This window comes from Calypte anna, chromosome 1 (assembly GCF_003957555.1).
Source record: "Calypte anna isolate BGI_N300 chromosome 1, bCalAnn1_v1.p, whole genome shotgun sequence".
NCBI lineage: Eukaryota > Metazoa > Chordata > Aves > Apodiformes > Trochilidae > Calypte > Calypte anna.
In genome coordinates, this window is record NC_044244.1 from 132,205,948 (window position 1) to 132,218,316 (window position 12,369).

General features: G+C 37.4%; 1 protein-coding gene across 1 annotated transcript in view; it reads left to right on the forward strand.

Moving 5' to 3' along the window:
• OCA2 (OCA2 melanosomal transmembrane protein) overlaps positions 1-12,369 on the forward strand; it is a 158,420-nt gene that overhangs the window by 80,146 nt on the left and 65,905 nt on the right. The window contains exons 16-17 of the mRNA XM_008498085.2: positions 1,347-1,404; positions 2,910-3,018. Coding sequence (XP_008496307.1) covers positions 1,347-1,404; positions 2,910-3,018 — 167 coding nt within the window. The remainder of the gene's footprint in view (positions 1-1,346; positions 1,405-2,909; positions 3,019-12,369) is intronic.

Below are 12,369 nucleotides of genomic sequence, written 5' to 3' on the forward strand. Positions count from 1 at the left end.
GATGTCGGGTTAGATATGAAGAGCCACCCTCAGCATCAGTAAAAGGCAAAAGTGTTTTAGGACAAAACTGATGTGTAAGGCATGAAGAATATGTCAATATGACCCAAATTTAAAGGCCTAGAAATTTAAAGTGGTTTTTGATTTAAAAAGGTCAGAAATATATCATTAGAATTGTCATTGCAGTAGTGGCTTTAGTGTAGTAAAATGCTAGAATTTCTTTTTTTTTTACCAAAAAATTCAGGCATCCTTCAGTGAAGTGTTGAGTCTGAAAAATATGTCACCAATTACTTGCTGTCTTTTAAAATTATTTCATAATCAAGTCTTCAGTGGGAACCCAAGTGCAAACATAAGTAAACATTTTTGTATAGAAAAGAAGAAAGTTTTATAAACTAGGATGAATAAAAATACTAATCTTATTTCATTTATGTTCTAACAAAAACAGCTGTTCTTCTATGGAAACTGATGACAGAATAACAGTGATAAATATTATGAAAATGAATTGAAGTGATTAATTTTCATTAACTAACATGTTAGCAAGCGCTATGAGCAAGGCCATGTAAATATGATTTCTCAAACTATTCCAGTATTAAGGTGACTTTTGTGTACATAATATTTGCTGATGCTGTGCACTTTGAATGGAGTGATAGTGTTACTTAAAGAAAAAAAAGTTCTTAAGATCACCTCCTTTTTAACAAATTATAAGAGATCATTGGACTGACACTCTGAAGAATACAGTTCTGCAGTAGATATAAAAATTGTATATTTAATTTTGAAAGTCAGCATTCCTCCAGCACAGTAATTTTGCCGCAATGTAAAAATTTATTAGAGTTAGCAGCAATGTTCCTGAACTGCAAACCCAAAGGCTTTTTGCTGGAGGGCTGACTATGCTGATAATACAATAAAGTTATTTGAATCTTAAAAACTTCATTTTAAAATTCAAATGTAACATAAATATGTTCTGACTTGTTGATGTTAGCATGGGATGCTTGTTTTATCCCAGAAGGGAACACATCAACTCCTGAAACTAATAAGTGAACTATATAATTCATCTGTATAGTGTGGGTGCTATACTGAGGTCCACACTTTGGAGTCTATCTCCTTCCAAGGCTGTAGGACTCTTAATGAACTGAAGGGTTTGTATCCTAGTGGAACAGGATACAAAAATGGACCCTTAAGTGAACACTCATGAGAATTTTTCTGCTGGCTGTAAGAAGGCCATGACTCCTTTGTGATGTGAATTACTCTGTAAATGGTGATCTCTCTTTGTGATGAGAGAGATTTGCTCCATCACTTTTGGCAGAGCTCTAATTTCACTCTGGAAAAAAGCAGGTGTCGTTTTCTTTCAGGCAAATTTCACAAGAAGATAAAAACTGGGAAACAAATATTCAGGAACTCCAGAAAAATGTAAGTAAATTACAGATTTTCTCAGTATCCTTTTAAGTGGACCTATATCTCAGTATGGAGAGAGTGCTTTGAATCTAATGCAAATTTAAAAACTCTCATTATAGCAGGAAAGACAGCAAATAGGCAGGCAGGCTGGCTTGTTGGTGGGACAAGATGACTGAACAACACTGTAAGGTTTTCTAGGTTTTATACTTTTGTTCCTTAGAAAAAGCTCATTTAAAGGATCAATAAATAATGCAGCAGTATTTTCTTAAATTTTTAATTCATGTTCAGAAAGACTCAGAAGGTGTCAATAGGTTGTTTCTAACTGTGGTGCATGATGGTAGAATCAGCCCCTGCTGAGGTATCAAGTACTGAGTCTAACTTGGTACACTTTCTGTGACATGACTACTTTATTATTAAAGCAGAAATAAACCACTTTGTTAAATCCCCTTGTCTTGGCTATGCACACATTTACACCTCCTAAGTTTTTATGCTGAAGCTGGATCGGATGAAATGTAAACTGTAGTGGGATTAATTTAGCCTACATTTAGTTGTTTAAATGTCACATTTGCTCCACCTCACTGGCATCACTAATGAATCCAGGCCTGTGTTTGGGAGCTCAAGTCCTTGACTGGGATGACTCTGATCTATCTCATCCACCAAAACAGAACAAAACCAACAGGATCTCTTATTAAGTTTTAAGCAGATGTTTTAAGAAAATTTGTGGTCGCCCTCTCCTTGGAAGTGTTCAAGGCCAGGTTGGATGGAGCTTTAAGCAACCTGGTCTGGTGGGAGGTGTCCCTGCCCATGGCAAGGTGGTTGGAAATAAATGATCTTTAGGGTCCCATCCAAGCCAAACCCTTCTGTGATTGTTTTACACCTTTGTTTCCAAGGCACTGAATAAACCCCACATTTTTTAAAGAACAGAGACTCATGCTTTAGTAGAGTTTTAAACCATGTAAGAGACTGGAAACAAGAGAGGGACTCAGGCTGGGAGAAGGTGGTTCCCCGGGTTGGTGATGAAAGTGAGATTAGAGCAGAGAAGCAGTCATGATAGAAAGTCCTGGGTCTGAGAGTATGAGGAGCTCAGCACAGGGATGCAGGAGCTGGACATGGGGGTGCAGAAGATGCACAGAGATTGTGGGCTTGGAATGTCAATGGGAGTTGTAGAGGAAGCATGAAAGATCTGATGTCTAGGTTAGATCATAGGTTTTCAAAGCATATGAACAACAAAGGGAGTGTCTGGGGTGCCCTCTGCATGTCAGCTCTACTTTTCATGGTGTAAATGATGTTGAGATGAGGGAGCCCAATATAGCTGAATGTATGCAGCAGTTGCTAGCAGTTGCATCTCTTAGATCACATATTCATAATAGGTATGCATTAAATGCTTTGATTTGAATATTTCTGCCTTTTAAACTGGAGAGGACTATACAATACAGAAACTGAATACTTTTGTGAATTCTTTGCGTAATAGATAACTCTGTCTTTAATTCAGTTACTAATATTTTTCTCCCTATCTACAGCACAGGATAACAGATAAAATGCTTCTCATCAAATGCCTGACTGTGCTGGGATGTGTTATTCTTATGTTTTTTCTCAACTCATTTGTTCAAGGCATCTACCTAGATCTTGGTAAGTTTCATAGTTTTTATTTTTTTCTAAGCAAAAGAAACACTTATCCCCAAAACCCACAAAAACAGACCCCCAAAATCCCCTCCCAGTAATATTTTTTTGAGTCTGGATTTTTCAGAAAGCCCTTTCCCGCATCTCTCTGTCCTTGAAATTCCACCAGGTTAATCAGAACAGCAGTTTCTTAGAAGGAGCTTTTTAAATTAGAGTCACATCCCAGTCACTCCAGGATGAATAACAGAGAATGCACAGGACTTCATTTTTCTGACTTCAGAATACTAAAAATCTGGCTAAACATTACAGAATGAGCAGATTTGATCCTGACATTATTGCACTGTAGGCATGAGTGGATGACCAAAGTGTACTGCTGAGATCAGAAAATAATCACACCATTGAACAAGTGGTCTGGAATTATTTCTAAAGTATAGGAAACTCTTTTTATAACTTTTTATAACAGTCTCCATTACTTTTTCACTAGAATAAATAATTTCCCAGAATAAAATCAGGAAGATCTATATATGTGTGAAACCTAGGTAGCTGTATGCGTGCTTTCTACCATAATATACATACCCATATGTACAGATTTTTGTATTGATGTATATCTGCACAAGGGCAGGCTTAGCATATCCCAAAAGCAGAACCAAATTAAAGCTCCAACTCAACTGAAGGACAATCATTAAGTCTACCTGTGCATTGCCCTACAAAAGGTTGCTGCTGACTTGAAAGTTACAGAAATTCAGATTTATGTTTTTTTATGCAGTCTGAATTTCCTTGTTGTATACATCCCCATGGCTGAAAGATGCAATAGTCTTGAAGAGGCACATAATCAATAAATCATCAATTTATTAATAATCATGTACACAGATACTGCACTGAAATCCATTTTTCTTATATACAATATAGAGCTATTTGTAGCTGTAACATGGTGATCAAGTTGTAAAGAAGACCTTCCTTATTTGCTGCTGACACTTCTGGTGTATGGACTGGCCTAGAAAGGTCCCAGTAGCAGAAGGCTGTTCTCTCTGCTGGGAGATGGGGAAACACCATTATTTCATATTGCCAGCACCAGTAAGAGGATATGGGCTGCTGTGTCTGGATGTGTTTGAATGGGTACAACCTTGCATGCAGTAAATGCATTTGTGCCAGGGACTCATCCCCTGGCCTTAGATATGCAGGATGGCTTGTGTCCACACTGCTCAGACCTTGTCCTCTCAGAGCAGAATAGCCAAACCTTCACAGCATAGCAACTGGCCCTCTGCTCCCTTTGTACATTGCATGCATGGGACAACTAATTTTTTGATCCCCAGCAAAGTGGAAGGCAATTTTGTAGCCCAGCAGAGTTGCTTTAGGGTTATGAGGCTGAGGACATATGTTGCATTATATGGTATGTGTGATGGAGTTTGGGAGCATGAAGCCACCTGGGATAATGTTGGAAATTAATTGTCTCCAGAACTGTACTTTGATTCATTTTATCTCACCTAAAGCAATCTGGGTGACTGCAAAAGAGTCTGGGAGTAAAATAGCACCTATAAAAAGGGGCAGTCTGGAGGACCAGGACCTTGTTGAAGATTGGGGCTAAGCAATACTCTGACAGTGCTGGAACACTGAGGAAGACCTTGTTGGCATGCAGTGGGAGTCCTGGTACTCAAGAGCAGTATGAGGAGCCTAGGAAAGAGGATATGTCAGCCAGACTTTCCTCATCATTTCTGACAGTGCCCCCACTGCTGTGGGAGCTTCCCTGTTCCAGAGTATTTACTGTGGAAATGGGTGATTGCAGCCAATAAATATTAGTGGCTGTTAAGAAGTTAAAAGGTGTACTAATATATTATAACTGTAAAAGTGCTACATTACTCAAGTGTAGAAAGAAGCAGAAATTGAAAACACTTGAAGGTGTTTGAAGTCACCAAGGTTAAGGACACAAGGAAGGAGTTCACATCAACAGTTTCAGAAATCAATTTTCATCTTTATTTTTCTGTATCAGACTAGTGGGCACTGACCCCCATAGGATTTCTTGAATTAAAACCGGTATCTAAAAGTGTTTTTGAAAGCTACAGGCAGTCAGTACAGGCAACATAGAAATGGCTGTATGTGTTCCTGTTAGGATATTCTTTCAAAACTGCAAAGTGGACGGAGTCAATACAAGAGAACTTAATAACAGATGATTGGGTTTTGTCCCACTTTATGTCAGTAAAAGAAATAGAAAAAAAAATGTCATGGTTGTCAGTGAAAGGTTCTATTATTCACTAGCTGATCTTGAGTAAAGTAAATATGGGCTGTATGTGTTCTGCATAATTTCTCCCTGTTCTGTATTCATGGTACATCTGTAGATTAATCAATAAATTATATTAAAGCATACACATGATTTTGATTACCAATTAATGGAATCTGTAAACTTATACAGACATCTCATTGGTGATTCCTGAATTCTACTATCTCGATGATAGCTGTCAGTTACTTATCACTACTGAAGTGGTGCTGCTGTGAGGCTCTGTGGATTTTAGTCCTCCAGTGCAATGAAATGAACTTCATATAATATAGTACATTTTGTACTCTGATGGTTTGAGTAATTTTGTTCAATATGTTTTTCTCATAGAAATGAAAGTAGATTGTAGTTCAGTGTTTCATTTTCTACCAGAATATTTTATACAGAGGCTGAAGTGTTAGAAATCTAATAACTTTTAATTGCATTCAGTAGAGTGAATTAGAAAGATTACAAAATTCTTTATCAGTCCCTAGCCTTGATACAATTTTTCCATTATGAACTTGAAATCATTATTATAATTTGAGGGAGCTGACATTTTAATTTAAATAATAAAATTTGCATACTTAGCTGCCTTTTAAAATGCAGAACACTTTCCTATTCCATTTTCTTGTACCTGTTCATCAGTTTATTTAGTCTAATTCTATGAAATATCTATGTTAATGAAAGATTAGTACAGGGACTTTAAATAAACAGTTATGGCAAACTTTGAGACATCTACAGTGCCTTCATTTGGCCCAGTGGGATTCTACTTTATTGATAAAGCACTGATATAGCAGCTGAGGAAAGATGACAAAAGATGAAAGTGAAGACCCTTTGAATATTTAATCTGGCTCCTATTTTGACTTCCTTAACCTTTAGGCAGGCACATCTAGAGCATCAAGCTATAATGAGATCCCTCAGAGACAAAATATTTTAAAAGTACCATAAAGCAAGATTTTGTTGAAATTTAAATATATATATTTATTTAACAGAGAATGCTCAAAGTTACTGGGTCAGAAAGAATACACCAAACCAATGTATAGCTTACTTCTTTCTGCTTCTGTGGGGCAGGTCATTCTTGTTAGTTTTGGTTTCAGTTATTTATCGATATGTTGCTGAGCTGCTGTAAACTCTGTGCAGGTCCCTCTGGTATCCATGAGGAGGGACCCATCACCTCTGTGGCTCTGGTTCTGTCTGCCCCCTCAGTGGACTCATCATGCAATACAGGCACCCTGCTCCTTGCAGACCCTGCTGCTCTTGTCCCTTTACACCTCTGAATGCGTTTTCCAGGGCCAGGCTGAGTAGCTTCTGAGGCAGAGGAAGGTCCTTCCCCCCTTTTAGAAGATTACAACAAATTCTGCTGCTTTCATCTTCAAGAAACAAGGTGCATACCCAAGAGTAAATAAAAGAGATATTGCCTGTTTCAGAGAAGCAATACTGTCTCTATTTGGCTCCTGGCTTCTGTGAGCTGGGAAAGTATGCCAGGAGAAATTCAATTGTATGTTTGCCTTATTTGTATATTAATTCCTACATTATTTCCACTACTTTCCCTGTTGGAAACAGGACTCTTGCGTAGGTGAACCTTTGCTATTACTGTCTGTGGCTGTTCTCATGTTCATTTTGATGAATTAATTATTTATGCAAAGGGACAGGGAGAGATTTTTGGACTCACTGAATTCTTCCTTAATTTAGGACTGCTATTTGCTCCAGCTCCAGCAGAAGACAGAACTTCAAATCACAGACCTTGAGGGAACTATCTTGATGGTTTTGGCCTCTGCAGAGGGGTTATGTCTTCATACTATTGCCTGATTCTATTCTGGTTCTTCTAGTGCTGTGGGTGTTTATAATCCTTCAGACATCAATGTTTAAGCTAATTACTGCTTCAGCTGCCCTTAAAATAATCTCTGAGGAAGTCAGTAGTCAGTGGGGGTGATCAACAGCTGTGATACATCTGACTTTAAAGGTCTAATCCATGAAACAATTTGCCTCATCCCATGTCACTGTGCTCTTTCTATGCCAGAGGATGTCTTCTCAAAATATACCAAGTTTTAGTCATGGATACTTAAAAAAAGCCCTACAACAGCTAGATGGACATTTGGCTTGATAACTGATTATGGGGTTTTCACTTCTAAATTTCTAAAATCAGATTTGATATTATTAACCAAAACAGTGTTAGCAAGAACACCAAGTTTATGAACTTTAAATTTTTAAAATTTTCTTTTAACTAACGTGATCACTGTGATCTTTCTGGGTAGTAGGACAAGTTTCTAAAAAACAGCAGTTCATGTCACTTTTGTTAGGCAAAGATCCTACGTCTAAATTTTTCCTGTTGTCCTTTCTCTAAAGCTAACAGCCCTCAATATTTACAAATGAAGGGCATCTTGTTTGGTGAGAGCTGATTTATGTAGTTCAATCTAGCTGCTCTTTGAAAACTTTTTCTTGTCTTCTATATTCACTGTGGTTTAACTTCTGATGGTGGTCTAGATAGTTTTGAGGATCTGTGACTCTTTTTGCGATTTATTTCAACTAGTATCTTGTATCATTGAAACATTTTAGAACTGTGACTGAAATAGTGGAAAAATATGGAAATAATTGCTTTAATTTAATTTGAACTGACTTTGTTTAGTAGGACATGTGAAGAGCTTGTTTTTACTTTATTGCAGGTGCATTAAAGGAAAAATGTGTTCAGAGGCTGCAGGTACAAATGGCTCCTTGGATGCCAGTTGTATTTTCTGACTGATTTCCATCGTTTAGTAAAAAAATGTTGACATTCACAGGAGAAACTAAATAGCTTAATTGTAGGGGCTTCATCAGAATGAAAAATGTCGAAATTATATCTACAGAGAAAGTTATGCAAAGTATAGAAAATATTCTGTCTTCCAGAGAGAAACAACACCTTAAATTGAGGAGGGGAGACTGGATCTGAAATTCCTCCTGTTTAATTTCTCTGGGTTCTCATCCTGCTTTTGTTGAAGTGGACATGCATGATTTTCAGCTTCCACTGTAATTTGCCTATGTGAACCAGTAATTCGAATAGAATCAGGACTGAGTGGCATTTGTGTAGCAGCTTTCTTAGTGGTGAAGGGCCTTGTCACAGAGTGCTTTACAAACTTGCCTAAATTAGCTATTGAGTAACAAAATGTTGGAAGTTCTGTATGGACATTGGCTTAGAAAGACTGAGGCTGTTCTTTATTCCCAGCCCACTAAGATGTTAACAACCAACTTAATCCATCATCTTTCCTGCAACATTTTAAAGAAGGAATTGAGTGCAGCAATGATTCTTCCTGAACAACTTGGAGACAGATTGATAGGGTCAGTGTTGTGTAACAGCTTGTTTGAGAGTTGGCATTTCTGTAAATAATGACAGAAACCTTAAATGTGGAGATATTTGATTAAATTACTTAACACCATAAGCTAAAAAAATGCCAAATATTGTACAAGTGAAATAAATATAGTCTACGTGGTTTTGTTCTGAATGTGGAGCCTAGTAGGTGACTAAGAGCTCCAGGCTCTTTCCCCCAGCTTTTATTTGGACTCTGGAACAGTACATACATGCATTTGAACTTGTGATAAGAGGTTATTTAAATATGGGTAAAATATTTTTTAAACTTAGATTACTGCCCCACAGCTTGGTGAGAAAAATCCTACTACACAGTATGCAGCAGAACTTTTCAGGGTCAAAGATTTATAAACAGTCACAGAGAAGGAGCACAGGGCTGAAAAAGGTATAGACAGATCCCTTTAGTATGGAAGGGGTGTCAACATCAAAGCATCCATAAGACTCTTATTTTTACACTTCGAATTGCTCTTCTGGAACTTTTTTGTCATTTGCCACCAGTGATAAATATATAAAACTGTGTTATTCTCCTAACCTGTTTGATGGTAGAGTTTTAGAGATCTGTCACTGCTTACAAACAATAAAATGGTATGTGCAGAAACAAAAAAACTTGGTTTTCAAAATTTAAGTGTTTATACCCACAGAGAAGGGGGAAAGAGAAAGTGTTCATATTGTGCTTCTGTTTGGTTTCAGTTGAATTTCTGCAACAGTTAAAATGAAAGGTTTATTACCAAGCTATTCAGGATAACTAAGGAGTTATTTCATAAAATGTTTGAAAAAACAGATCAACTTAGTAAGCCGGTGTGAAATTGTGAGTTGTAGTACTTAATAAAAAGAAAATCCTGGTGAGACAGACAGCTATTAAGCTATGAAGACTGGTGGATGACATAGATTTAAGAAAGCATGGTCTTAATGCCAAAAGACACATTGTTAAGCTTACCACATCTTAGATTTTGCATCTTACATCACTATAACCTCAGTTTAAAAAGTGTACTGTACTTTATCACTGAATCTAACATTATCTAGTGTCTGTAAAATTAATAATTTTTAGCTGAGGAAACCTTGCAGGTATTGACCACTAAGTATCTGCTCAAATGATACTGCATTATCAACTATATTGAGAGCTGTCACAATACTTTTTTCCTTGTCTGTTTTTCCTTTATTTATTTATTTTAAATTTTACTTTGTAAATCCTTCCAATATCTTTCAGTAAATTAAGGAACCAGATGCAATACAGCTAAACCAGATCCATACAGCTAAAAATATCAGCTTGAATAAGCTGTGGTTGCCTGGAAACTCCTTTACACATTTCAGTAAAGTAGATGTTTTTGGTCCCCAAAACATTTGCATTAGGGCTGCCTTTTCTATAGGGCAGTAGGCTCCCGTTTTCAGAATATCAGGGGTGATGTTATGCTTACAGAATCATAGACTTATTTTGTTTGGAAAAGACTTCTAAGATCATAAAGTCCAACTGTTAACCTACTAGTGTGGTCTTGTGGGCAAAAAGGGAAGCACTCCATATTCCTGAAACTAGAAGTTTATTGTTAGTCTCATTGAAACTTCGTATCAGCAAACCACAAACCCCAGTTATTCTTAGGCATCTTACAATAATACTGGCACTTACAGTCTAAATTATCTATTTAATGCAGAACAAACCTCCTGAACCTCATGAACATCAGACACTTAGAACTGTTGTTACAAAAGCCCAACAACATGCCCCCCCCCAACCCTATGAAATACTGCCAGTATTTTCAGCATATATTCTGCTCTTAGAGTCACCGCTTCATTGCTCTGCAGGGATTATAAAGTTCACAGATTTAAGATGGAATGAGACATTAAAAAATCTTGGTATCTTCAGGTCTTTGCTGGCATGAGTATGATAGGGGTGTCATCCTCCTCTTCTTCAGGAGATGAGTGGAGTTAGTGTTGGTAGTTTCTTCCTCCCTGTGCTGGGGTCCACATAAGCCCATTTTCTAAACCTTTCCAGATTTAGACTTCAGCTCAGCCTTATACCAAATTTTATCATACATGGTGTGTTGTGTGCATGTTACATACTTATTTCTTGTACATTTTGTTACTTCTAAAATGGATTTTGATCATCTTCTGTTTGCTCTATCATTATAACTAACCACTCTTGACTTGCTGCAAATCCTGGGGCCTTTCATATGATCCTATTGTCCTTTTTTAGTTGCAATTACTCATCCAATACAGTCTTCTCAATGGCAGCTTCTTTCTTCTTATACTGTTTTCCATGAACACTCTACCTACATTGAGCTGTGACACTTCTTTCCATGACTAAAGAGACGTTCCTGACCTTGTACTGTAGACAGAGCAACAAACTATAGCATCTGACAAGAGTGTCAAGCCTGGTGTAATAAAATATAGTGGAATTAAAGCCATGTTTTCAGACATTATCAGTCCTTTCTGGAGACCCTTCCAGGTTCTTGTAAGTAGTGCTTGCAGGGACAGATCTTCATCCCTTTCCCCCAGGTGAAATCAGCTACAACTGTCCATGGAGTATGGCATATTTGTCCTCACATAGTCCTCCCTGCTCTTGCTTCATTTGTCTACTATTTTATCTGTCCTGGCAATGGTGTTTGTTTAAGATGTTTAGTACTTCTGCATTGAGGTCAACAGCACCACATGTAACTGGCCTCTAGGTATGAAGCATGGAAATTTTATTGCACCATGAAGATACGAATGGTTTTGAAACGAGAATGGATGCAACTGTATTTAAGAGACCCAATAAATCTTTGACTCATAATGATGTTGAAAAAATTCCTGGTGCAGTGCAGGTGAATATGAGTTCAAATGAATTTGACAATTGTTTTGTAATAACGAGAATGTTGGAATGGAGCTAAATTGGTGCAGTCAGCATTGTCTCAGACTCAGAAAGTCTGTCCCAGTTCTTAGTTATTTTTCCCTTGCTGCATTACGTTTTGTCCCTGAAAATAAGCGAAATCTGATTTCCATGATCCTTGCAGTCTCAGTTTATTTTAGGATAGTTTTCAAAAGGATTCTGCCCTTGAAATTGCATACTCATCTTTACAAGCATGTAATTAAGCATGGAAAATATCCTCTGTCCTTGCAGCTGCCCATACACTTGGCAAGAAAAAAACAGAGCCAGTAGCAGTTGTATCTGTCAGTACAGCTTTTGTGCTTTATTGCTTATTTCTAGAAAAGCTGACCTTTCCTCTGTCTTGATATTTGCATCTTCTCAAATTTTTTTTGGTTCACAAGAGTCAATAAGGCTACAGCAATAGAGTGTGTTTGTTTGCAGTGACCTTTACTGAGAGAACTGTAAATTGTTTAGACTGCTGGACTGGTGCAATGTACACAGCTATATATATGTCTGTGCATCTTCCTGGCAGATACACCGCCTAGCAATACCAATCTCTAAACAGGTTTTCTTTCTTTCAGTGTCCTATCTTGAATGCCATCATATCTCAGCTTTGAAATTGTGTTTGGAGAATTAACAAAGTTAGGTGTTGACATTGCAATCCACTGGCAAATATAATTTCTGCATTCTGACCTCATGGTATTACAACTATGCAAAGTCCAGCTCATCCTTTTCTAAAGTGCATGTGTTGGTCTGTGATTGAAAAGCAGCTAATCCTCTGCGTCCTTGGTTCATGCTACAGTTCTGGTTTTTAACTTTGACATTACCTTCTATCATCATAGATAGATATTTCTTTTGCCTTGCATGGATTTATAGTTTCCACCAACTTTTTTTTATGTCCTTTCAGTTCCTTTGTCCTGGGCTGTCACCATCCCA